Here is a 27881-nt window from a genome sequence, read left to right on the forward strand (position 1 = left end):
CACCGACGCAGCTCTAGCTAGTTTGCTAGTTCTCACTGAGTTTATTCTAGGCGGTGTACAGCTTACTTATAACCCATAATATCATGTGCATTATATATACACCGACGCAGCTCAAACTATTGTTTCAACTGATTTATAACCATCATATTATGTATATTATCTGAATATTATCTTGGATGCGATACTAACAGGAAAATACAAAAGCAATCATCATTGCAACTTTTCTTAACCTGGCATCCAATACAATTTGAAAGGAGTCTACTGAAGCAAGAGGTCCACTGAACAATCTATTGATTTTTCTGAAATTTTTCTTAAGAAGATAAAAACAACACATTCTTAAGAAACATATTTTTAACTCAAATGAGTTTGCGTGTAACTAGTGTATACTGATTACAGCTAATTTCCAAAACGCATCCCACATGGAAGAGAGTGACCATGCGCACTTATGCATCAGCGACGCAGTCGGCATACTGGGTCTGCTGGTCATAGCAAGGGGTTAATCATCTACGGTCTAGGGGCCGACTAACCTCTCCCTTAGGCTTCGGCCGAGCTTCCTGATCAGTCTGTAATTCCTCTCGGGATAGCGGTGTTGGGGTAGAAATCTCCAGCGTAGCCGTAAGTCCATACGACGGTTCAGCATTCGATGTCTGGAAGTATGGTCCTGGTTATTTTTAATTAATAAATTAAAAAATAACAGAACGATACTTATCCTAGAAACCAGTTTTCCTAGTACATGCACGAACTTTTCATTGGTTCATATTGATATTTCATTTAGATAGCTTGTTTTTCCTTCAAGTTTTCTCTACTCATAGCATAGCTCTCTCTAATCCTTGCTTCAAATATCTTGAATATTCTATATTTCATTGTCAGTATCTTTATAAAACCTGCCGCCTGCCCCTAAATTTGATTCTGAGAAAGTCCCATACTAGGATTTTACATATATGTGATTTCTGGTATATATATAGCGTATATAGGGGACCGTCACTTGGTATCAATAAACATAGATTAATTTTTTTGTCAATATTACTGCCGTCGATTTTTCATTAGTCTGTAATAGCGAGTTGTCCGTAATATCGGTGTGTTCACAAGGCGAGAGTTGACTGTATATGCAAAAGAAATCACACTTTTTCCTGATGGAATTTGTGCCATTTCCTTTGTGCATTCCTGTTAGCATTGTAACTACTACAATTTTGAATTGGTCCATTAACAAGGCAGGGGCCTAATCTACCTCACTAAACAATCTAATTTTAATTTTAATTAAAATTAGTATCGTCCTAGAATTGTTTTTTTTTCTTTCTTTTTACTTACCTTATTTTTTTCTTTCTTTGTGAAAGTTTATTTTCAGACGCTAAAACTATCTTACTAAAGATAAAAGGCCTTTTTTTATTTCATGGGAATAAACCACCTAGTAACAGCTATACAGGAACTAGCTACTTTGACTGCATTATTAACATCCACTTTGAACTTACCATTGCTATTAAAGACCGGACGCAGTAAAATATCATGCAGGGGGGATATGTAACCTAAAACTAATCGTCAGTTATTCATTCCATTTACCTTGGTAGAATTACGAATCCGTGGATAACGTACACGTGTCCTTTAGCGGTGCGTTGTTACTCCTGATAAAGTTCATTACCTTTTCCATCAGTTCAGCTTTTTTATCTTTTTGCTTTACTGGTACGTTGCGCTTTTTAAGCCAGTCGATAAGAGTAGATGAGTTTACTTTGTTCAACTACAAAAAAAGGATTTCGGATAAAACATTTCGTAACTTTAAATGATCTTGTTCATGGTTTATGATCTTTTTATCCGAAGTTTTAAGGCTATCACATGCTAAATGTAATTTTGCAGTAGGACAATCTTAAATACATCAAATAATAATGATCACGACTCACGTACTTGTAGCTTTGGTTTTTTACTTATATATCGCGTGCCTAATTTAGATCCGCTTATTATACGTACGCATTGTCACTTTTTTGAATTGTTCGAGAATTTGCGCTTTCCTTATCTTGAAGAGTTTCAAAAAAATCATGATAAAAAATTAGATTATATGTAAGACGAATGATTGTGCTGGATTTATCCTCGCGCACCGCTTTAAGATAATTATGCAATCTTTATTAACATTTTCTTTCTTAAATCTTTTTAAAAGCTTTTCACCAATGTCGTTCAGCATTCATTATAAGAGGCTGGCAGGGGCACGCAGAATTCAGCAGGAGGAGGAGGGGTGGAGTGGCGGAGCGGAGGGGAGGGGGGGGGCGAGAGGAGAGATAGGGTCGGGCGGGAGGAGGGGAGGGGGGAAGGTGGAGGCTTGGCTTTTTCCTTCCTCCTTCCTTCCCTCCTTTAACCCCCCTCCCTCCCTCCCCTCCCTCCCTCCCTCCCCCTCCCTCCCTTTCAAAACTTTCAAAACATCACTCATTTCTATAAATTTCGAATTGTACTCGAGATCGTGCGATGTCCTATACAAATTACGAAAATTAGGATGAAATATTTTAAAAAGAAAATTAAGATCAACCGATTATTAAAAAGTATTTACCTGGTTAGCTAGTGCAAGTTGTTTGACGTCTACGTTCTCCTGGACCTTTGGTTTCACCCTCGGTTTCTTTACAATTTGGGCCGCGTTATTTTCCAGTGACATATTCCGCTTTGGATAAAAAATATTATGAGTCTTCGATTTTAGGGTTGAAACAAGGGTTTTATTTTCAGGTTTGTTTTGCAGGAGTGGGGGGAACTTCGAACTAATTAAGGAATAGACCCTACAAACTTATCATCCTACATATGCGATACTGGGTCCAAGGATTGAATCCGAGACCTTAGAGGTTAAGAGGCGTGAGTACCACTAACACACCGCCTATGATTTACTGTGCGGATACTCCCAAAACCAACCGGGACCACCTCGATAAACTAGTATCATTAGCCAATCATATTGCGACATTTAACTCAAAAACTTTAACCAGCCAATCAGATTAGCGCATTGATGTAATGAGAGCGTGAGAACGTGATGATCTGATTGGTTATTTCTGTCTAGTTTACTTTTATCTGATTGGTAAAACTTATATTATGCATGTGTTCCCGGTTAGTGTGTCCACACCGTAAAAGTAAATTCAAAGAATGGTCCGAGTGTTTTAGGAGACTTTTAAAGTTAAATGTATGCTCAAACTTTGCATAATACCGTCGTTACCTGCCGTTTTGATGGTAATCCTAGAACATATTCCTTGCTGTTGAGGTCTTTCTTCACGGATCCTTGAAATGCGACTGCAATGCTATGGTTACTATTGCTTGGTGTTACAAATTGTGTTCTTGGAAAATTACCATCATTGTTAGTAGACTGAAATCCAAAATTTACTTCGTCACTCGTTGAATTTCTAATCGAGCCGGTGTGAGGTGAGTTAGCTAAACTTCCGGTTTGGTCACCACGCATAAGAACCAGTCCAGGCCTTACTTCTGGTAATTTTTTTGCACAAGGAGTATCATGATTGCTTTGTACCTTAGGCAAAAATGAACCAGTATGTGTGGCGCCGGGAGGCAACTTCGTAGGCAGCGTGGAAGGAAGAGTGGACGTTCTTTGAACGTTATTTTGTACTTTAACGCACGAGGGACTATCTTTAGGGTGTACTTTAGGTATTACTTTGGATTTGAAGACAGGACGTATTGGTGTGCTTCTGCTGAGGTTTGTCTTGGTTATTGATCTGATCTGTGATTTTGTAAGAGATGGAACGAATCGAGAACCATCCGGTTTATTGATAGTAACATGAGCACTAATGGAACTTATGTTACAATGGAAATGATGAGTCGGTTTGTCGCCAATAGTAACAGTGGCGTCAGAGCTGTCGTCATTCATAGCGTCAGTGCCACTGGTGGAGGCTGTAGGCTGGTTCTGCTTTTTGAAAGTTGTTACAAAAGGTGTGCAGTGCTTGATATCCGGTGCAGCGCGTGTCAAGCTGCTTTGATTACCATTAGCTACACTGTAGAGGTTGTTTGAGAAGTAAAGTGGTGTTGACGTGAGTTTCAAAGGGGATTCACAGATGACGGGCGAACGAGCCTGGATGTCTTGTAAGAAGGCATGGAATATAGCTTGCTGATCACATCGAGGCAGTACTTGTGGGAAAGCACTACGTATGCAGCTACTGGGGTATCTTTTGTACCAGTTAAAGTATTCACGAAAGGAAGTAACAAGGAGGACTACATTTTGCGCGATAGATAAGAGTTAGTTGGGAGCCTGTGCTAAAATTCAGTAGAAGGAGATTAAAGATTTTAAAAGGATACGTGAATATCTTGCTTTTTGGATGTAAGAACTTCACATTGTAGAAAACCTGTTCACTTGCTGGAAGTCTGTAGCCATACTATAACGGTAAAATATTTGTTTTAGATCTTTAAGGCGTCCTAAAACTGTACAATCCACTCCCCCCCCCCCCCCCCCCCAACCCCTTCGCCAAAATTTATAAGTAGCCACTGACACCACCACTACCACCACACGCACACTGCTCCGATAAAGCCCCCCTTTTCAGAAATAAGTGATAAGGATAGATGAAATAGATGACAAGGGCGTATCTAGGATATTTCGCAGGGGTTTTGATTCACAGAATTAAGAACTTGCACCTTTCATATTTCTAGCTAACAACGGGACATCGGGAGGGGGTGAGGGGGGTTGGGAGTGGGTATTGCAAGGGCATCCTTTGACCTCGCCCTGTATTTGCCACTGGATGGGGAGAGAGATATACAGAGAACGTAATTACTATATTTACCATTAGCTTCCAATGTTTCCTCAAGTCTTCGTAACTTGCAAATGGACATTCAGAAGGAATTTTGTGGCAAATTCCAATAACTCTAGCCTTTTTTAGACTGAAATATAAACAGAAGGGATTATCGTGGCATTCATCGGAAGAGTGAGAATTCGTACGAATTAACAACGACTTCATGAATACCAAGGTGTTTATTTCGTACTTCTCATGAATAGGCATGTAGGCCGCATACAAACGCTAGGGTAAATGCTCGCCTTGACTATCTGCTTCGTGCCAGGTGGCACATAAGACCACCCATAAGAAGAAATGCAGTTTTTTTAACCCTGGAATAGCGAGGGCTCCATTATCGGGGCGGTGGGAAGGGGTGGGGATGTACCATTTTACCTGCAAATCCAAAAAATCCACAGAAATCCCGGGTGGTGGTGGGGTGGAGGAAGAGGGGGGGGTGGGGGGTGGGGGAGCAAGTATTTCAAACGTCCCCTCTCTACGCGCCGGGTTTTCAACCAAGACAGCAAGAGTCATGTGTACTCTTTTCACTTGCAGTGTACACTAACCTTGGAAGTACGAAGCATAGAGAATCTTGAATAGAATATTCCTCTATCGTAGCTTCGTTTTGTGTAAAGAAATCTTGAAGGACATTGGATGATGAACAGAAATGATCAGGCTGAAAGATACAAAGTGATAAAAGAGAGAATAATGTGCATAAAAGTTAGAAATATATAAAAAGTATAGGAGAAAATAAATTAAAGAGAAAAGAGAAGAGCAAAATGAAGCAAATTCAGTTTCTTGTTCTTGTTGGGGAAGCACGGGTGGCGTAGCGGTGTGAGCGCTCGCCTCTTATCAATGCGACCCGAGTTCGAGTCTCGCCGGGTTCGGTGTTGTATATGAGTAGAGTTGTTTGTTGGTTCTCTCCTGTGCTTCGAGGGTTTTCCGGGTTCTCCGGTTTTCCTCCCTCCGCAAAAATCAACTCCTAAATTCCAATTCGATCATGGAATGAGGGCCACAGGTTTGTTAGCCACTGGCTATTAAGTGCTACCCTCGTGAAAAAAGGACGATTTTTTTTTTTTGTTTTTTTTTTTGTTCTGGTTCCCTTTTGCTCGTTCATTCTGCATTTCATCTATCCTTTTCTTACATTTTTTCCTTTTTTCCGTTCGCCATTTTTCCTTTTGTTACATGCCAAATAAATTATATGTACGTAAAATCACCAGCATTTTTTTCCACGTGCAAATTTCATGTCTTAATAACTTATAACTTACTTGAGTCTGGCGTAATTTAATATTGAATGGCTTGAGACCGATACAAAGTTTGTCTTCTTGAATGCTGACATCCATAGCTGTTAGTGTGCAACGACGAGGGAAAAGATTGTCAAAGAACACAATGGTGTGCATATTCATTATGAATATCTAAAAGATTATGGAGGAGGCATACGAGTTAACTTTTTAGGGACAGAGGAATGCAAAAAAATTGAATAATTTCTACTGGAAAAGTTGGCTATGTATTTTTTTCTAGGGGAGAACACTAAAAACTCTCTCTGATACTCTCCCCTACCTCCTCCCCACCCACCATGGTAGTAGATATTAAATGCAGCCTGTATAGGAACGGTCATATACAATAAGAATGAAGGAAAAGATTTTTATAAATATAACTCATTAATAATTACAGCGCAACGCGCAAAATTATGACCACATAAAATGTGTTCGCATACTTTAAATGCACGGGCTTTACTATGCCAAACGAGCTTTTACACCTCTTATTTGGTAAAACCAGCCACCTTCACATTTCCCTGCTAGCAGAGTCTCTTCTCTTTCTCTCCCTTCTTTTAGGCGGGGAGAGGAAGGAGACAGTCTATTTTTCGCACTTCACCAACACAAAAGTAAAATAGGCTTTGCTAGCAGGGAACCTTCACAACCAAATATGCTTGTTTAACGCACAAAAGCCCGTGCATAAAAGTATACCAAAACATTAAAGGTGGTCATACTTTTACGCGTCACGCTATAGTATACAATGTTATTCATAATGAAAGAAAAGTCTGACTTACTGACTGCATTCAGCTTGTAACCATTTTCCAGGAAATCACGGCCTGAAAATAAGTGAAGAAAACAACTTTTCTATGACATGAAGGAAGGCTGACAGGACGTTCTAAGCTTTTAGCTAGAGCGTAATGAATTCAGAACATGAGTACAGTCTTTCTCTTGAGTATCATTTCTTGCAGGAGAAAATCCAGGAAATAATGGCATTACTCGGCGGTGTGCGGTGTTTAAAAGCGAGCCTATGATTAGAATGCTAGATATCGCCAGGTACAGCAAAATCACTTGATCATTTTTAACCAATAACATGTTTGAATTTTAGACAGTGCACGAAGATTGAATAATAATATGGGACAACATCCATGGTGTATACAACTCTTTAAAATCGTAACTGGAATGATCATTTGTGGGGGTTGTAAGCGGGGTGTTTATATCTTTATACACTCTTGCACTAATTCCTAACAGGGGTCAAATCCATGAAAAACTAGCCTGCTGTGCAGACGTTTTTAGTGTCGTCTCGAACGAGCCGACACTAAAAACGTCTGCACAGCAGGCTAATGAAAAACATGATTAACATCATTCCTCGACAGGAATGATGCAGGAATTTTGCTTTTACTCCCAGAAAAGTGTTTATTCTTTATTTATTTAGCATTTATTTTCTTCTTTTCTTTGTATATATTTAAATTTTATTAGTTGAAGCCACTGGGTCATCAGTTGTTCATTATACTGTCATTTGCTACCGTCGTAAAATAAAGATTCTTACTGACTGACTGACTGACTGACTGACTGACTGACTGACTGACTGACTGACTGACTGACTGACTGACTGACTGACTGACTGACTGACTGACTGACTGACTGACTGACTGACTGGCTGGCTGGCTGGCTGGCTGGCTGGCTGACTGACTGACTGACTGACTGATTTAATAAGAATAACCTAATTAGTGCAAGGAGTGTATATTGTATGTAGTCAAAATCAAACAAAGGGACACAATGTGTCGCCTGTAGCCAGTGTAGCCTGCGTAGCGGCCTTTAGGGAGGACGAAGGAGAGGTGAGAAGGAAGGGAGGAGAGGGGGAGGCTCTACTGCATTGTGGTGGAGGTGGTGGTGTCCTCTTACCTTGTATAAAGTATTCCCCAACCTTGTTCCATAGTGGAGCCAGCTTCTGGGTCAGGGTAAAACCCAGGCAAAATTGAAATAACTCTTTGGTAATGTGCACTTCTTTCACTATCTATATGAAGTATATATAAAAAAGAAAAAAAAGAAAAAAGGTTAAAAAAAGTCAATAGAAATGTTTACTATTATACTTTTTAAGGAAAATCTTACTATACCTTGAAATTCAGCTTTTTCATAAGAGTTCGGAACTTGGAACATTTCAAAACTGGTTTCTAAAATGAGATGAAAATTTAAAACCATAAAAAAACCTTGATTCATTTAATTGGGTGGATTTAGAAGAATTTTTTGAGGGGAATGCTGCCGGTAAACCATCACCGACAACAACAACAACGACATTAACAAGAAAACTACACCACCACCCCCCCCACCCCCCCACCCCCCCCTCCTCTTTTTCCCCAGCTGTCGTTCTGGTTCTTCTGGTTCTGTTAGAAACTTTACAAGAAGGAGCTTTGCAAGCTTATGACTATGAAGAGTGTTCATGAGATTTACTTGGTTATATAAAAAACTTTTATGTGAGCATGTTTAGTTGTGTCGTCGTTGTTGTTGTTGCCATTGTTCTTGCTGCTAACATTTTCATAATTTTTTTCCAAGTGTAGAAATCAATTTTATCTTTTGAGCAAAGATTGCGGAAAACATTGAACGAAAATGAGTGATAACTGAAATAGTACAGTTCGACATCTCCATGCATTATCAAGTACAAAGCTAAAATAGATATAAAAAGACCTTGAGAATAATGAAAGCTTGATGACCACATTCCAGACATGGCGAAAGAAGTAACCTTGGATCAGTGAACAGCAGTTCCCTAAGAAAAATGCACAAGGAAATAACTGTGTAAATAACAGTCTAGAAAATTAAGCTATAAAGAAATACTAGAAGGATTGTTTGAGTACAATAATTTTAAGAATATTTTAAACTTAGATTAAAGATGTGTTTAGCTAAAGCAACGCTGAAAAATGAAAACAAATCAAAACCAAAACTCGATCATTACAATTTTCTGTTTAGTTCGACAAATTATTTTCCAAAACTCTCTATTAAGTTATGAGTGTTATGATTTGCCTTTTAAATACTTTGAATTTAGAATTAGATATTATAATTATCCTTCAATTCTTGAATCTTTATTAACGTAGAAGTCGTGTTTCGAACTCTTACCTACAACCAAGAGGTTGAATGATATTTTGTCCTTCGTCTTCATTTTCTATCAAGCAGCCCATAAGTTCATTAAAGTCTGGTAAGACTCCGAAGTAAATACCAGTGATGGCTTTTTCTTCTTTCATTCTTTTAGTAGCGTAATCTTTTCAACTTTTTTTTGATTTTTAAGTCTTACAACCTTGAAGTCTTTCGTTCACTCAATTTTCATGAAAAAGTTGATTGAACGTTTTGAATTCCGCTTTTCAAGACTCTAACCTATCAAAACTATTCTAAATACCAAAAAAAGCAATAAACGGACGTTAAATAATCTTTTTGAATTCGTGAGTTTAGACTTTAAGTGTTTTAAGAGGCTTTTTAAGTTTAAAAACTTACGAAAGTTCGTAAAAAATATTTATGAAAAACCAAGGCAAGTTTTCAAAATGGCTACTCACGGTGAGCGTGACGCGCGTGCGTTACCGCACATTTGGCGGGAAATTTTCCCGCGCGTTTGTCCCTTGCAAGGCATTTATTTAATTGATCTTTTTACCTTTTTATTTATCTTTTTCTTCACTTCACTTTCTTTTTTTTCTTTTTTGATAAAAGATATTGAGCCATAGTAATTAAATTTAGGTTGGTATTCCGGTATTTTTAAGCCATACTAACCATTTACTGTTGATTATCAAAAAGACAAACGGGCCAAATAATATGAACGGGCCAAAACGAACTGCGACCGGTCTCAGATCGATCGAAACTAGACCACCTCAAAAGGTGGTCTCGGATCGATTTAAAGTAGCTCGCATGTAGTGTGAACGCTAATTTTGTAATTATGTACGTGAACTAAGCACCCTACGATTCGTGAGCGCGCCACTTTTAAATTGTTTTCTTTTGAAACAGTAAAAGTACGGTACGCAAAGAAATCGAAATTAGATAATCGAGTGCGAGTGGGAGTTGCAGGAATTTATGTTACGTGACATTTTTTTATAACACCCCCTGCATGCATTTGTGTGTGTGTGTGTGTTTGCTTGATATCTCTTTTCTGAAATAAGAGATATTTTTCGTAGGTGAGTGCTTACTCTATATTTTTTGGGGATTGTTTACGCACCCTCTCCCCTCCCCACTCAGTAATCTAAAGGAGGCTCCAAGTTTCAAGTGAGATACGAAAACACACATTACACGCATAATACTCAATTACTCTTTTGACCAAACTAACTTTTTTACGACTGTCAAGCTAGAAAGTCAGACAGTTTCATCGAATATATTACTTTAAATTTTGTCTTTTTACTGCAATTTTGGATCAGTAATGCGAGTTCTGTATTTGAGTTGCGCGTTGGCATTTTTTACTGCTCCCAGTCAAAAATGTTAAAAGTACACATGATCATTCCTGATACTCATTTCCCTCCCATTTCGACCAAGAAAAGACTAGCATCGTTATCCAGATATTACTTTATTGATTTCTATTTTAACCAATACAGTCGAGACTGCAAGACTTGAAAATAAAGATAAGTTTAGACCTACAAGATATTTTAAAATTTTGTATTTACTTTTATATTTGTGTCCCCAATTAGTCTCTGAGACTAAATACATTGACACATTAATCAAGGTTGCTTGATTATAAAAAGAAACGTTTACATTAACATAACATTCAGGCAAATTTCAAGCACAACTTTTTTTACATTACCCTTTATGTAAGGTAGGAATAGATGTTGCAAAGAAGAATTAAAAAAAAACTGTCATCTCCCCTGTCTACCTCCCTGGTTTAAAAAAAAAACAACTCAGAAATGCAATGAGACTGTTCACATATCCCATTCTAAAGGTTTTCTTTAAAGCCTAAAGTACAAAAAAAAAAAAAAAAAAAAAAAAAAAAAAAAAAAAAAAAAAAAAAACAAACAAAAAACAAAAAAAAAAAAAAAAACGCAAAAGCCATAGTCTTCAACGTTTTAAACTAATACCAGTAAAACGGAAATGCCGGCAGATCCTTTCGGACTAAGACACGCAATCTAGAATTGTTAGCGAGATTGCGTGTCCATAGCTTATAATTATATTCCTCGCTTGGCAACGACCAGCGTTTCCAAAAGCTCAGCGGTTTACTACTTTTAAAAATAAGATGTGCAATTTTTGGCTATAAGAAAAAATTTGAATGTTAAAGGAATTTTAAAAATATTTTTTATTCTTGAAAGGTTATTTGATAAATCAAAATATACTTCATTTTTTTATTTTTGGTCAAAAAAGCATAAAAACGAGAAAACAAACTACCGGGAGCATTTAAAATTACATCCAGGGAGTCGGATAACTAATTTTGTTGAAATTCGAATAATGGTAAAATAAATAAAACTACAGTATCGACTGAGTAACCTACTTCAAAGTGTTCGCGAAAGGTTATACTGTATATACTTTTTTGTCATGACTACTAGGCGGTGTGAGCTTGATCTCATAAATTTCCAAAAGTACAAGTACAGCAACCGGCGTCTTTCCTCGTACTCGTCCAGAGAAGAGCATCGACGAGTCTGCGAAAGATGCCGATTGCTATGTGAACAAGAGCTTTTGAAGAATATAAATGAGATCAAGACAGACACTAAACAGCCTCAGCTACTTTAAGATTAGTTAACGGTTATATCAAAGCTGCCAATGGAAGGCAACGCAATTCTGGTTTACACTAGCAAAAGTACAAGCATAGCGACGAACGCAAACAGACAGTTTTTCATTGTTAAAGAGCATACCATATATCCGTGAAAAAAAAAACTAACAAAATTGTACAAATCCGTACAAACATGTGCAAAGTTTTGTAGGTCTACGGTTCACTGAAATTACTAATTTGTGCAAATTTGTGCAATTTCTTACAAAGGTTTTCACGGATATATGGTATGCACTCTAGCTAGCACGACATAGCAAGCCCACACTAAAGCACTATTTGCGCTTGCTACATCACAATGCATATTTTGCGTCCGTGGTGAAAATCACGCTTCAACAAGAACTTGAATAAGAGTACAGAAGGACTAGCCACCAATCTAGGACACTGATCCTGAATTTGTAATTTTTGTATCATTAATTAATAAAAGCAAAGATGAAAAAATAGAATAATAAAACGGCTTTTTGGACGAAAAAAAATAGAAGAACGAAAAGGGGTTTCCAAGCAAGTGTCTGAATTCGTCGATCGAACTCACTACACGGTACAAAACATAGATGTCGCAAAAATTAAGTCAAAAACTAAGTCTACAGGAAATTACAAGATTTTAAACCGAACACTTCTTTGGAGTTTAAAACTTTGTAATATTGCCAGTCGTAAATCGCAATTACTTGTAAAAGTATATCCTTACGGTATCCAGTGTCTTGACAGATTAAAACCGGGGATTTGAAGCGTGGTGGTTGTTACCAGACCCGTTACCATTCGGGTAGTGTGGCGGGACTTGTAAATGCGCTGGTCGAGATGGTTTGGAAAAGCGTTGCTGAACTGGATGGAAGGCGGACATGCCCATCGAAGAGTACCCTCCGTGGGGATTGCTTTGTACACCCTGGTAGTTCACGTCAACCGCGTACTGGCGTTGGAGGTATTGCTGGTAACGAGGGTTTGAGGGATGAGGAAGGCCTGGGCCTACTTGGCTCCACCAATGATCGTTAGGTAAAAATGGGTCGCTGTAATGTTGGGGAGGTAGGGTTTGACGATGAACAGACTGTCGGTGGGAATCGTCGTTCAAGGAGGCAGTCTTGGTCCAGTGGGGGTGAGGGGTGGGGGAGGTACTGCGACTTGGCCAAGGATCCTGCCAGAAAGATTTGCATAAACAACAAAATAGGACAGACGAAATTAAATGAAGTTGATAAGACACTCACTAAACTAATAGACCCCTTGCATGTGACATCAAAGCAGCTCAATTTGGAGGACAAAACAAAAGAATTTCAATCTCATGGGAATTGGAAACCTATTGTTATGTTCTTCACATTGAGCTGTATTCCAAAGTGCTGCAAGCTAGTAGGGGTCTATACATCACTCTCATAATTGCTGACAAATGCACAAAAACGAGGTCACTCGGTCATTAGTTCACAAAAAAAAAAAAAAAAAAAAGAAAAAAAAAAAAGATATAAAAGCATATGACAATCGTTTGTAGAAGACACGTGTTGAAATTGAGCTTTTGTTTTGACCTGAATTCGGCTATCAACCTTCATTCTGAATGAGCAGCCTTGGTCAGCCTTGCAAGATTGTTAGGTATTGGGAAACTCCTTGGACAGACCAAGGCTAAAGCAAGGGAATGGATAGATGGACGGGTTAAAAGATGTAAGGATTAATAAAAGAACGAATGTAACGAACGGAGGAATAGGTGGATGCTATCCGTAGGTGGAAAAAGAGGAGGATAAATGGACAGAAGGGTGCACCGACGGCCGAGGGAGTGGATGGACGGAAAGCAAGGGAAAGAAAAGAAACCCCCATGTACGAAAAAAAATCGTCATATTTAGTCCTTACCTTGCAGCTCAAGTCCTCGGCACTTCGAGGTTTACTCATCTCAGGAATGGTAAGACATTTCTCCTTTACATAATCATCTCGACTAAAACGAAATTCATTAGACATATTCTCATTATTAATAAAAGAAAAGATATAACACAAAGACGCGCGTGGTAGTCATGATGGTGGTAAATAAAAGAAAGAATTCAAATAAGAAATATTTTCGTAAATACGACCACCATGGCGGGGATGACCTGAATTTCAAAGAAGAATAAGGTTAGTCAAAGTTGTGTAGAATTCACGTGTTCCCACTGATGAACGTCCATGGAATTTCAAAATATCCTCACTGAATTTGTGCATTCTTTATTTTACTGTTAGTATTCAATTGTAAAAATTTCAACACTAAAATGACGATTACCCTTAGTAACGAATTTGTAACCAATAAGCACAAAACAGCGGTATTTTAAGAATTTAAATAAGGAATTTTCTAAACGTGACGTTATAACCGTCATCTCGGATAACTTTAAGCCATTGTACATATTTAATTCATGAATACTAACCCTGCTTGACTAGCTGCTGCAAAAAGTTCAGGTCCTGTGATGCCCAGTCCCAAGGAAAACACATTCTTGCTGCCATGGGTGCTTCGGTCCAGTGTCTCGTCCGATCTACACCAGTGAGTATTTTCGGCCTAAACAAAAAATACTTTTGTTTTAATATTTCATTTGTTGTAGTAGAATTAATAAATAATGATAATAAATAAATAAATACGTTTTTCACAAAGGCGTCACTCACTTCCCAGCCCCTTCCCCGTACAGTTGCTCTTATCTCAAGCTTCTTGTCGCTGCGAATTTCTCGTTCTGGATAAATGTTCTCAAAAATTACACAGGACTCCGGCTCCGTATGTCAAACGCTTGACTTGCAAAGCTATCGGTATTGACAATGATTTGAGTGTCTTCAAGATCAGATAATTCAATACCGATAGCTTTGCAGTCAAGCGTTTGAATTTCGGAGTCGGAATCCATAGATATTTTTAAGAAACCCCTTTGATTGACGTCCACCAAAACTCAATTTTTCGTTTGTGATTTAGGTCTCAGTTGGTCGCGTGTGACTGAGAATCGCAGTAACCACAGATAACACCAAGTAGTGGCCAAGGGAAACAGAGTGACATCTAGCAATATTCCTCATTTACCTCGTCTGAATCCTTGATGTTTGGATTACTACTCCACACGTCGTTCGCAAACCCAGGAGACCACATCAGACCAAGATCCATCACAGGAGAGGCGTTGCTAGGCAACATATTCTCATTCAGGCTCCTGGTATCCTCGTCCTGGTTGTCTTTATCATTGCCGTCGAACTCGGACAAAGACCAGCAGCTGTGGTACAAAGTTTCTTGGGAGCCATACTTTTCTTTCAGGCGGCTCAGTTGAAGAGCTGTTACTCCTCCGCTGTCACGTTTTTTAGCGGGATCAGCATTTTCCCACACACTCCTGCAAAAAAAAAAAAAAAAAAAAAAAAAAAAAAAAAAATGGTATTAATGAACGGAATGAATCTCGTTTTCTTTTTTGTTTTTAATCTCCTCAATCCATATTAAGTGTAGGTCTTTTCTCATATTTGGAGCTATTCATTAAACATCTTAAATAAACCTCTCGCAGCACTTCGGAATTGCAGCTCGATTTGGATTGAAATTCTTTTGATTTTTCTCTCCCAATTGCGCACCTTTGACTTCACATGCAAGTGGTCTATTAACTTCCTTGTACAAGCCCTGAGAGCATTTCGTTAGCATGGTTTCACACTTCATGATTCTCATTCCTATTCCTATTCTTATTCTTGTTTAGAGTCCCGTGTTCACTCACCTGAGACTCTCACTGATCGTTACTTTACTTTGATCTCCCTTTTCCTTATCGTCATCAACAGAGCTGACAGTCACTACAACGGGACTAGTACCATCCTTCTTCTCGTCCTTCAGCCCACCATCGTTCTCCTTAGTACCCCCCTCTGTCTTCTTGCCACCAACTTTCTCGTCTGTGCCACACTCTGTCTTCAGCCCACCAACTTTCTCATCTGTCTCTCCCACTTTCTTCTGGCCACCAGCTTTCTCCTTCGTTACTTCTTCTGTTTTCCGACCGCCGTCTTTGGCTTTGGGTTCCTCCGCCATTGTTTTCTTCTTGTGGTCATTCTTGGTTTCCTTCCCATCAACTCCAGACTTCCCAGAATCTTGACTTTTAATAGACTTTTTACTGGATTTCTTTCCCTTTGTGGACTCACTACTTGTCTTGTTATTTTCTTTCTTTGTTTCTGAATCCTGTTTATTTTTTCCTTTGCGTGGTTTCGAGTCCTTCTTTGTTTCTTTCGGTGTCTCGGTCGAGTCTGTATTCTGTGAAGCCTCGGGTTCCGATACCTCGACTCTAGGAGCCTTAACGGAAGCTGCTTCCCGTCCTGCCCCTTCTAGTCCTCCAGTAATGCTTGCAAGAGTAATTGAGCTGCAGGCAATACTCAAGGAGCTACCAAGTCCACTATCAGCTGGGGTAACATGACTGACATTATCAACACTAGGAGGTGGTCTTGACTTGAGTGGCGTTCCGGAAAGGAACTTGATGACCTCGTCCAGTTCTTGCTGCGATGCCACTGATAATTGACTCTGTGAATCTACAACGTTGTAAGATATTACTTAACAGGTTTTGCAGGAACAATGTAAGTCTTCAAAGGGTTGTCTATTGCTATTATTTCGCGCTGCCTTGGTCGGCTGCCATCATTTAGTAGTAGTTTACGATGGCCACGACACAGGGCATGCAGCAAATCAGTAGAACAAGTTCCTGCGAATAACTCAAGTGAATCTAAAATATATTTGCATAAGCCTGTCTAGTTTGCAGCAGCTAGTCCTATTTGCTTCTTGTCCCATATGCGCCGCCGTATTAGTTCCATCTTCTTGATAAACAGATTTTACTTTAAAGTTTTGGAAACTTCAAGATCACAAAATTCCGACAAACACGTGTTTTCTTTGCATCTTAAGCTCCGCTTCCCTGTTGCAGCTACTGACGGAACAGAAAAAAATTTCTTATTGCCACCCCTTCTCCCATCCCCAAATGACCGAGACCTCGCTATTCCCCCACAAGGCCATCAGTATCACTAAAACCATTCTCAATACCAGCATCAGCAGTATTACTATTTTTATTGTCATCAAAATTATAAAACATTTTATATTGAAAAGAGAAAAAAGATTTTAGCCCGAAAATAAGATTCCGACAAACCATATATTCCACGGGTCAACTCGAAATCACCTCGTTTCTCACCTGACAGTGTCGGCTTGAACTTTGGCAAAGGGAACTTGGGATCTGTTTGGTACCAATCATCACTTTTCTTATGACTCTGAGTCAGTTCACCATCAGGTTTGATCAAAGCACCTGGACCCATGTTCTGTGCCTGTACCTTACGGGCCCAGTGTTTAGGGCGTGGTGGGGGTAGGGGTGCAGGTTCTTCGATATCAGTATCCTGTTCATTACTAGTGTCAGTGCTGGAGGTGATGAATGACATACGAAATCCTGAAACAATCAAAAACTTCAGTTAGCTGTCGCTGGGTTATAGGAATCTATTTATTATAGAGCATTTGCACGTGACGTCACAGCGGCCATTATGGTGTACCAAAACAATACATTTTCTATCCTCCGGGAGATGAACTCTATTTTTATGCTAATACTGTGCAGAAAGTTTCTATTGTTTATGACTGCCTTCTCACGTGAGTGAAAACGCTCTATATATTGCTACACATGGGTTTATACCACCTGGTTGTCTCTCCAGTCCTCCAGCTGATCCATTTTTTAGGATAAATAAAGTTATTGATTGATTGATTGATTGATTTACCGTGGAGCCCGAAAAACTTGTAGTCTGCTTTACAGCCAACCCTCCTTTTCACCCGATAAGGTTTCTTCTATAGTAGGGCAACACAAGCCAACACAAGCCGGGAGGACTTGTTTCTGCTAAGAAGCCAAACTTCTAGTTTCAAACAGTGAACTTGCTAGGTGTCATTTGGGTAGCATTTCCAGTCTCTCGCGGAATGTTCATTAGCGTAATCGTAAATTTACAACAGGCCCCTCGCATGTGAAGTCAAATCAGCTCAATTTGGAGGACAAAACAAAAGAATTTGAATCTCCTGAAAATTGAAAACCTATTGTTATGTCCTCCAAATTGAGCTGCATTCAGACGTGTTTTAAGGGGTCTATATTCTATGATAGGGTCGTATTCCCATGATTCAATGCAGCATATTTATATGAAAAAAACTTTATCGTGCAAAAACGTTTGGCAACGATTGTATTAACGACTCTGACTTTGGTATTAATATGAAGGTCATCTTGCCTAGTTATGAAATCCCGAATGCATAAACTTAAACCTCACCTTCATTTCCTGGTGATGCTGTACCAGTACTCGGTACAGAGTTCGAACTCGGAGATCCAGGAGGATTGGCAGAATTACCCGACGCTTTGGCACCCTGAGCTGACTTGCGAGAAAAGATCTTTGACGTGGCCTTGGTCAGGGACTTGCGGAACCTGTTCTGCCTGTGAGAAGGAGATGATTCTTGTTTGGGTTGGGTTTGGGGTGAGTGAGGGCTGTTGTAACGCTTCATGTAGATGGTTGGTAACGGGCGCTCCCTGTAAAAGAAAGTTAACCATTTGAGGTTTGAGTCAGTGCTGCTGCTGATGTGTGTCTTTATCATGCAAATGCTGTTCTGCTTATAATCTTCGAATACATCATCAAGATTATCACTATCCTCACTAACGTCTTTTTCACTCTCATTATTATTATCGTTCATATTATCATCATCACAATATCAGCATCATCACCATCATCACCATCAAAATCACCATCAACACCAACACCATCATCACCAACAACATCATCACCATCATCATCACCACCATCACCATCACCATCTTCACCAACACCATCATCATCACCATTACCACTATCACCATCATCATAATCACCATCACCACCACCACCATCACCATTATCATCACCATCACCATCATCATCACCATCATCACTATCACCATCATCATCACCACCATCATCATTATCACCACCATCATCAACATCACTATCACTATCATCATCATCAACAACAAAATTATAGCAATCATCATCATCATTAACTTGGAAACCAGGAAAAGAAAACAAGAAATGATATGTGGACAAAATGAGAACTGCTCTTACTACTTGTATCTGGGTTTCTACTCACTTATCTTCCAGGAAGTCCATCAGGCTGAACTTCACCACATAAGTTGCTTCCACTATACCCAGAGGTGTGTTCAAATCTAAATCCCGAGATATACAGGAGAATAGGGCTTGGTTTGCCAAGATTGACCTGGTCAGGACAAAATATTCACAATGATTTAAAAAAACCAAACCAATCACCTTTGATTTATAAGAACGAATTAAGACTTGATCTAAGAAGAAAGCAAGTCACCAGAAATATGAAGACATCCCCACAAACAGGGTTTACAAGATTGAAATTCTTTTGTCTAAGATTGAATTCCGAGAGAATTAGGCACCCCACATCAAATAGTACTTCTTAGCTTCCTTTCCTCCCCTCCCCCTCCCCCAATTATAAAACAATTTTGCTGGCCACTGGCTATTAAGTGGTACACTCAAGGTAAGGGGTTAAAAGTCCTCCCATCCCACCCTATCCATAATCTTTGGCTGATAGTTACCATGTTGACAGGACTTCCACATGGACAGATGTACTTTTGACAGCCACTTGGGCCAGCCGAGCGTTGCTGTCTTTACACGGTTTTATGGTTACCTTAAAGATAATTTTTTCAAAAGCTTTTCAACTGTATACCATGATAAACATGAAAAATAAGGTTACTTTTCTTAATGAGGGCTCTGGGGTAGGATAAACTTTTAACGAGCCAAATTCAAACAATACCGTACAATTCCAAGACTCTATTGTTGTACCTCCTGTCATGGCTGCCGTGTGATGGTTCAAAGCCTCTATTACATTCAAGTAAAATATGACTTACTAGATTGGCTCTTCCAAAGAGTAACTGCACAGCAGTTTTGGCAGAAGAAACACAAATAGGTGAGCAGGGCTCGTAGAGGACAGATAACACAAAATTATCAAGGTTCTCTTTGTTGAGAGGGATGTCATTATGGGTGGCAACTGTGTTCACAAGTTCACGTATACAGTGCTGCAAGAAAAAAAACATGAAAATTTCTACCATTATGGATGAAGTGTGACCTGTGAAGCTTGGTGTCTCCTCTCGTGACTAGCATTTTGATGGCTGTCAATCAAAAGTATAAATAAATAAACAACCAATTTCTTGTGGAGATGTTTGATTGAGTTAAAGATTTTAATCCTCTGATCCTCTAAAATGTTTAATTTAGTCTAAAATGTATTAATTGTGAGGGGAATCACAAAATCTATAGTCCCTTTTTTATGGGGGGACCATTTAATTTTTATTAATGTTGCAACAAAAACCTTCTCATCCCCAGGTAATAATTGATGACCAAGGACTTACATGGCCAAAACATTTAGTCTTAATTATTATAAAGGCTTGGTGTAACTGACATCATAAGCATCCAAGGAATACCTACCAGCTTGGATTTTAAGTTATCAGGGGCTTTACTTGGGGAAGGGCATGTCTCGTGGGTAACAGTACCTGCAAGATAAAACCAAGTTTTCACTAACCATAAGGAGCAAGTGGCTCTAACTAAATAAATAAATTGTCTTTTTTTTTAGTTGACCAGTGGCCCCTTGTCCCATTATCAAACAGGAAATATTTGTAAGTTTATTCAGTGATGGCAGAACGAAATAAAAATTGAGAGTAATTGAATGAACAAAATGTCATAGGGAAATTTACAGTAAAACTACCTTAAACAATAATTATTAGGCCAGGCCAACTGAGCCCCAAAAATCCCCTCCCAACCACCACCTCTATCTCACCACCAACTATTTGATTTTAGTGAAGGGAGGAAAACCAGAGAACCCAGAGAAAAAGCCTTGAAGCACAGAAAAGAACCAACAAGAGCCAACAGCAGCGAGATTCATCATCAGAACCTGAATTTTCTAATGAGAAATCTGATATACAGCTGTAGAGAAGGAAATGGAAAAGCAGACTATACTATACCAATTTTAAGCAATAGCTTAGGAATCTGTTTAAGAATTTCTGCCTCCATTTGTTCATCAGAAACTATTCCTTGTTGGCCACCTGCTGCTAATGCTTCTGTTTCAGAGCAACATCCCTGAATGTAAATAAAACGGAAAATTATTATTCGCACAGCCTACTGTACATGAAAATCAATTTACTTGCATACATATAAGAATATATATATTTTTAATACTGATTGTAGCTCATGGGTAAAGAAATAAATATTTAATATTCATTTATGCAGAAAGAGATGTTCCCATTGATACTGGCAGGTTATTTGTAATGCGCATGTCTTTTTTTTTGGGGGGGGGGGGGGGGGGGGGGGGGGGAGGGGGAGATTATTTGTTGCCATTAGTTCAGGTTGAACCCCAACAAATCTGGAGTCACCCCCTCCACTCCCCTCCTTCCCCCAGTGATTATTGCAATGTGCACTAGCTGTGCTTGTGGTTTCACTTGAGTTTGGATCATATGTTGATGCCATTCCATGTTCCATAAAGGCATGGACACACAGTGCAACATTGTGCACAACATTGTAATGCTGCTGAAGTAGGATAGTTCTCTACTTCAGCAACATTGCATCGTGTGTCATGACTCGCAACATTAATTGCATGTAATATTGCACACAATGTTGCACCTTGTGTCTGTAGCTTTAGAGTATAGACCATAGAAAAGGGACCTCAATTTGCTAAATCCCATACATGTACAATTGCTATGTTTTCAAGTGGTCCTGGTTAGTTAGTGTGTCTGCATATACTTTGAGGATCAGCAACTCTCCCCCCCCCCCCCCCCCCCCCCTGCCCCCCTATGTATACTGGATGGTCCTCTTACCTTGAGAGCCAGCTCAGCACCTTTAGGATGCTTATGAAATCCACCTGGGATGTCAGCCTCTGGCGTTGGAGCCCTTTCAAACTCCTTTTGGTAATTCTGAATAGGATTGAAAAATATAATAATTAAATAAAATCAAGCTCCTAAAGGCATTTCGAGATTACTTGTCTGCCCCAGGTAAGCAAATAAAATACAGTCAAACCTCCTATTAATAAGGGTCACTCTCAGAAAGTAGCTAACTGGCCGCTTAATTAATGGATGGGCATCACTGCTTAATACAACATGTACAATTCATAAAATTGGTGTCTTTGGCCTAGTAAGTAAAAAAATTGTGAAGATATGGAAGCATTCGTTGGAAGCCTCTCTTACCTTCAGCAAAGGATTTCTCCCCACAGAATTCAACACTTTCCAAAAAATCATATTTTTGTGAGATTTGAGCTTATTTCCCTCAAACTTTCATAACTTACTAATTTTCTAAAAAATAATGCTCTTTCCATCAAGGGTAATTATCTTTACTTAATTATTGTTACCCTACCTTGAGAAGCAAGTCCACTCTACTGGCCAACTGCTTCTTAAAATGCTCTTTCCAGCTAGAGTAATAATCTTTAAATAATTATTGTTACCCTACCTTGAGAAGCAAGTCCACTCTACTGGCCAACTGCTTCTTAAAATGCTCTTTCCATCAAGGGTAATTATCTTTACTTAATTATTGTTACCCTACCTTGAGAAGCAAGTCCACTCTACTGGCCAACTGCTTCTTAAAATGCTCTTTCCATCAAGGGTAATTATCTTTACATAATTATTGTTACCCTACCTTGAGAAGCACGTCCACTCTACTGGCCAACTGCTTCTTAAAATGCTCTTTCCAGCTAGGGTAATAATCTTTACATAATTATTGTTACCCTACCTTGAGAAGCAAGTCCACTCTACCAGCCAACTGCTTTCTTTCTGGTTCAGGTAATTCTTCATCAAAACTATGCATCAACAGTTGTACATCTTCCCTTGTCAGACCTTTCCTTTGACGCAAGCTCTGGTTTGCCTTGAGCAACAACCATAAATAGTTTTAGTCTTTGGTATAATAGAACATTACCTTATTATTGTTTTAAAAAGATATTTATTAAACAAAATAAATAATATAATAATAATAATAATGATGATGATGATAATAAATAATCAATAATATTCATTAAATAATTTTATTTAATACTAAAACCAATCCACTACATTAATGAGCCCCACCCAATAGGGCTTAAAATAACGGTGGATCAGTCCCTGATCATTATGACAAGCCAAATAATTAGTTTTAGCTTAGTCATATACTTTTTTTCTGGCTAAATGCCACTGGTCTAAAAGACCTGTAATGCAAAGATTTGAACCAACAAGTCCCAATTCTATATCTAGCCGGACAGCGTTTGCTGTCCGACCATTATTTTAATTCTTGCCCAAATATACCATAAGAACATGGGGCTATTTTAAGAATGGACCTGTAAACAATTAATAATATTTATAATTTAATGAATAGTTTTTATAGTTATTGAAGATATTTTATATCACAACTGAAAAGCTTGTTGTTGTTGCTTAATTAGAGAGCAGGACAAAAATAACCACTGGTCAGTTGCTGGTCATGATGACCAGCCAAATTAGTTTTATTTCAGCTTATGCCTAGTGTTTCAAGTGACAAGTAAGCAAAGATTTGACCAGACAAGTTTTAATTCTGGTTCAACATAGCCCAATGAAATGACTGGCTGTTAATTTTTGCAGACAATAATATTATAAAATGACTGGTCGTTATACCTGTGCTAAAGAAAGCCAAGCAGAAGTCGCATCCTTCAAGGCTAAAGTGACTTCTCTGTCCCGCAGATAATCACCTATTTCTTGAAAGCAGCCCAAAGGCGACATCAACTCAGATGATGCCGTCAAAAACTGTGACTGGACTTGGAGGAGTGACAGAAAGCATGACCCTAACATCTAAAAAAAACATAAAAACAAAAACATATATAGCTGTTACGCTAGATATGTATTAGACATGATGCCAATGGTGTTTTCAAGGGCATTCATTAATATTAAAAAATAAAAAATTAATGAAGTTAGCTTTAAGCAGTATCTAATCTAATGTAATGCCTTTACCACTCCTGGGTAAGTAGGTAGGTAGGTAAGTAAAACTTTATTTAAACACGCTTGCCCCGTCAACTAAAGCTGATTTCCACAAGGGGCGTGTGGATGAATATTACAATGAAAAGCTAATACTATTTTATATTCTAATCAATAATAATAAAAAATAGAAATAAAAATAAAATAAATTTAAAAAAGCCATTAATAATTCATGAAGGAAACACAATAGAAATCATGACCATGAAGGAGGTTTTATATCTGATATAGATTCATCTTCATTTGCATAAACTTTAACTTGGATTTTCTCTATCAAACTTGGTTCATTTCGTAAAGAATTCGGTACAGTATGAGAACATACATCTGGAGTTTTTTAAGCCGTTTAATAAACGAGCAGGAGTGTTTTATCGGGTCTACAACCACTCGGCTACACCTCGTGTTTTACACCCGATAAAACACTCCTGCTCGTTTATTAAACAGTACATAACTGTTAATAAAGCTACGATAATACATAGTAGATTAAGTAATAATTTATAGATACTAAGAGATAGATTGAGTGTGAGTGGCAATTTCAGATTTGAATTTGGCCAGTGATTTGCAATTTCTTAAATTTTCTGGTATGGAGTTCCAGACTTTTGCCGGGATCATAAGAAAAACTTCTTTTACCAAACTCTGTTTTAGGGAGAGGTAACTGCAATGAGGTACTAGAGCCCCTTAAGTCATAATTTGTAACGCCTTGTTTTTTTGTAAAGAGATCTACAAGACAGTGGATGGATGGCTTGATGCCTAACAGGCCTTGTGGCCCAATTGATAAGGCAGCCAGTTAGCACAGGCACTGAGAAGATGGTCATCATCAGCGTCTTCAGTAGATCTTTTACCTTATACAGGGTTATATAGTGAAGACAGATGGGGCCTACGATTTTAAGTCCTTGTCCGAGAAGACTTGAAGGTCTAACCATTTGCAGATATAATTACAAGACAGCGCCTTTCTCCTCAGTTATTTTAAGACCCTGAGTTTTGGTCTGACCGAGGCTTGAACCATGACCTCCCGCACAACAGACTGACACTCTTACCAACTGAGCTAACCGGGTGGCGGTTTTTAAGTATAAGTATCTATAAATTTCGAATTGTCAGGAAGATTGTGCGATTTTATGTTTATGATACACTCAAAGAAATTTATTCACTATTTCATACGAATTAGTTAGAATTAACACAATGATACATGTTCCTTGGTTTTGTTTCATGGATATATGGCGTGCACTCTAAAGTGAATTCTCCTTCATTAATTGAAAACAATAATTGATAAATTCCCACAATGTCTAGCAATCCAATAGTCAATTTCTCTTGCAGATATCATATCTCTAGTATACAATTATTGTATACAAATTTTATACAATATCATTGCATACCAGAGATATGATGTCTGCGAGAGAAATGACTATCGCTAGACATTGTGGGATTATATAATTGGAAGATACAGTCATAACCTGTTAGTAAGGACAGGAAGGCATCAAGAAAACTGCCGGCGTCATGGCACTTAATTAATTTTACTACTTTCAGCTAGACCATAAGTGTCTATAATGTCAGGTATCCATTGAAGAAAATAATTAAAGAAACCAGTTTTTCTTCTATTCGCTTTTCATCATGGCTTTTTTATGATCTTCCAGAAGGTTTTTCTGAAGAACACATTAGAAAATATCCTCAAGCATTTGAAAGCCATTCTAAAGCATGCCTGCTAGTCTATTATTTAAAATGAAAAGACTTATCATAAGGGTGCTAGGTATAGGATATCGCACGATCTCGAGTACAATTCGGAATTTATAGGTACAGTGATGTTTTCAAAGTTTTTAAATTCGGACAAGCCTTTCGGCGAGTTCAATTTGAAAACTTTCAAAAAATCATGAGTATCTATAAATTTTGAATTGTCAGGAAGATTGTGAGATTTTTTATTTATAATACACTCAAAGAAATTGAGCAAAAATTGGGATTCTACAGAGTAAAGTTTGGGAATTAATTTTACTCCTCTTGACTAATCAGAATCAAGTAATTTTGTAGTGTTTTATAAGAAGATTATAATCACACATAATAACTAGGTGTCTTCTAGTTGTAATATGGCAAGAGCAGCTGAATGCCTTTGATCAAACATGAAATTTCAAAATTTTCGGTTGATTTCTATATGCCTATAAGTGTAATATTGCAAGACTGTTATCATACAAAAATAATAAATAAATCGGAATTAAGTAGGAATATGTTTTTTATTTTGATTCTAAAGTCACTATACCAACAAGGTGGTATCAAAAATGTCAGCCTAGCTATAGCACTCTATACCACCTTCAAAACAGTGAAATAATAACACAGTTTTTCTTCAAAAGATAATTAATTTCTATTTGTTATTTTTTTCATTTTTATGACAATTTTCTTGCAATTAGGTATATCACCTTCCATTTTTCATTTAGACATGAGATCGCTTTAATCTTAATTGCTGGATCTTGAATCAAAATTCCCCAAACAAATATAGATTTCCATAACGCTGTATATATTAGAAATTTTCTGTCATCCAGAGACAGAATTCTGAAGATGAGACAAAAGATGTTGTTTTGGTGTGAAGACATTTATAATCGTAGTAATTATTCTATGCTCATTAAAGATATATTTACGCTATTTCTAAAATGATGTAAACAGTTTTAAGGTATTTAAATTGGTTAATTTTGCGTTCTTATTCATGTTGGGTGTAACATATTTTGATCCTTTAAATATTATGCACTTGTAGTTCTTACTTGAAGGGAAAGTCCCCTTCCTTTGCTTCAGGATAAAAAACACTTCCTTCCTTAAGAAAAATCTAGGAAAAAGACATTTTTTATTGTAGGATATTTTACAAATTTCATCGTAGCAGATGTGGAGAAAAAAATTATTGTTATTAGCAAATTCTAGCAACAGGATAAAGAAAAAGCAATTGTTCTGATGGCATGCAAGCAGGCAAATTAAAGCTGAGATATGAGATTTAAAATCAAAAATATACCACTAAAAAAAGAAAATTTAACTAGAATTTAACACCTTAAGACAAAGAAAAAAGAAACTGTTATTTTCACTTACTTTTATACGATTTTCTTCAACTTCGGTAAAACTACGATAAAGATTTTCTTCTTCAGTGGAAAGCTCCTCATCGGCCGACCGGAAACGTTTCTTGGCGATTTTAAACCGTTTCGAGCCTTCCGAGAGGCTTTCATCTTTGTCTAAGGATTCTAGATTCTCTTGACAAGCTTCATAGTTCTGTGCACATCTTTTATGAGCTTCGATCGCCCTTTTTAGATCGGGAAAAGTAGCGGTAAACTCACATAAAGTGCCGAGGATATGATTGATGATGTGAACACTGGACTTATGTGCGACATGATCAACCTCCTCAACCACTTGTTTTAACTGCTGTGTTATCTCTAACAAAGGAGTATCCTTCAACACCGAAGAGAACGCTTCAGCTAAGTGAGAACCAGCCCCACAATAGGTTTTAGTAGCGTCTAAATACTCGGAGATTAACTTATCAATGGACGAGACATTGTTCTGTAGGCTTTCAACGTTGGCCAGAAGTTTTTGATGGTAACGCGAAGGTTTCTCGTCTCCTTCCTTTCTTGTCCTCCATTGATGATAAGACAAGTATCTAACGCTGTCCATGACCTGGTAAGAAGCAAGATCGGGTTTAAATTAGCCAAGATTTTGGCTGTTTTCTGTCATGTTTGATTTGAAACGACCATCACATCGAGCCCTCACATCATCTGATGTTTGTTGTGACGAGCCCACAGTACGTAGACAATGCGGATGGTGCATCATGTCGAGGCATCAGTTTTCTTCCTTCCATCCTTCCCTTGCAGCTTATTTCTTTCTTTCGCATTTCCTGCTTCTTTAGCTAGATTATTCTATTTCTTCTTAACATGTCAATTTTCATTGTTTTTTGTTTTGTTTATTGTTACTACAAATATTTTTTCCTTCCTATATTGTACTTCATTTTAGACGGCCAAAGTTGCTTCCCGTATGACTGTAACGAGCGAGAGCCGAAACAGCAACCGCTTGATCGAAAACTGAAATAAACTATGGGGCCATAAGTTGGATTACTGTATTAAATGATTTAGTTATCATTTAACCGAAAAAATGGGGAAAAACATATTCAGACATGCAGACAAAACTTTTAAAAAAAGCAATGACGAACATAAAATATATGATTTATTTATTATATTCTCTCTTATTCATCCAATAGTATAACTTTCAGAAATGCACTGTTTTATTCCTCCGGATTTTTCCTCCATCGAAGGCA

The 27881-nt window shown here is 38.0% G+C and overlaps 2 protein-coding genes across 3 annotated transcripts; both read right to left on the reverse strand.

The window, feature by feature from the left end:
• Positions 1-1567: 1567 nt before the first annotated feature.
• Positions 1568-9213, reverse strand: LOC148909528 (uncharacterized). Its single transcript, XM_089034168.1, has 12 exons — positions 9089-9213; positions 8663-8741; positions 8095-8151; positions 7883-7994; positions 6779-6816; positions 5993-6139; positions 5291-5400; positions 4740-4836; positions 4261-4337; positions 3176-4130; positions 2531-2638; positions 1568-1732 (listed from the first exon to the last, which is right to left on the reverse strand). Exons 1-12 carry the CDS (start codon positions 9211-9213, stop codon positions 1568-1570), a joined length of 2070 nt encoding a protein of 689 aa, XP_088890294.1.
• Positions 9214-10492: 1279 nt separating this feature from the next.
• Positions 10493-27349, reverse strand: LOC116286546 (uncharacterized). 2 transcript variants are annotated; one of them, XM_031693106.2, is made up of 17 exons: positions 26672-27349; positions 23264-23437; positions 22377-22508; positions 21473-21568; positions 20624-20738; positions 20091-20155; positions 19517-19684; positions 19205-19296; positions 18733-18858; positions 17889-18142; positions 16790-17038; positions 15353-16145; positions 14689-14986; positions 14060-14187; positions 13521-13602; positions 12382-12822; positions 10493-12086 (listed from the first exon to the last, which is right to left on the reverse strand). In XM_031693106.2, exons 1-16 carry the CDS (start codon positions 27242-27244, stop codon positions 12403-12405), a joined length of 3765 nt encoding a protein of 1254 aa, XP_031548966.2. In that variant the 5' UTR covers positions 27245-27349; the 3' UTR covers positions 10493-12086; positions 12382-12402. The 2 variants fall into 2 exon arrangements, with proteins under 2 accessions (XP_031548966.2, XP_031548965.2); XM_031693105.2 differs by having other exon boundaries at positions 10493-12822.
• Positions 27350-27881: the final 532 nt, after the last annotated feature.

Source organism: Actinia tenebrosa, unplaced genomic scaffold (genome assembly GCF_029948245.1).
Source record: "Actinia tenebrosa isolate PJP-AT-01 unplaced genomic scaffold, QUT_ActTen_1.0 PGA_scaffold2__45_contigs__length_23673736, whole genome shotgun sequence".
Taxonomy (NCBI): domain Eukaryota; kingdom Metazoa; phylum Cnidaria; class Anthozoa; order Actiniaria; family Actiniidae; genus Actinia; species Actinia tenebrosa.

Excerpts from the sequence above, each read along its gene's own strand:
- LOC148909528 (XM_089034168.1), bottom strand. The coding sequence starts at position 9,213 with ATGAAAGAAGAAAAAGCCATCACTGGTATTTACTTCGGAGTCTTACCA. Across the intron at positions 6,140-6,778 it reads ATGGTTACAAGCTGAATGCA|ATATTCATAATGAATATGCA; the intron begins GTCAGTAAGTCA and ends ATAATCTTTTAG. Across the intron at positions 5,401-5,992 it reads TTAAATTACGCCAGACTCAA|CCTGATCATTTCTGTTCATC; the intron begins GTAAGTTATAAG and ends TGTATCTTTCAG.
- LOC116286546 (XM_031693106.2), bottom strand. The coding sequence starts at position 27,244 with ATGGACAGCGTTAGATACTTGTCTTATCATCAATGGAGGACAAGAAAG. Across the intron at positions 21,569-22,376 it reads GAGTGGACTTGCTTCTCAAG|AATTACCAAAAGGAGTTTGA; the intron begins GTAGGGTAACAA and ends AATCCTATTCAG. Across the intron at positions 14,987-15,352 it reads ACGATCAGTGAGAGTCTCAG|GAGTGTGTGGGAAAATGCTG; the intron begins GTGAGTGAACAC and ends TTTTTTTTGCAG.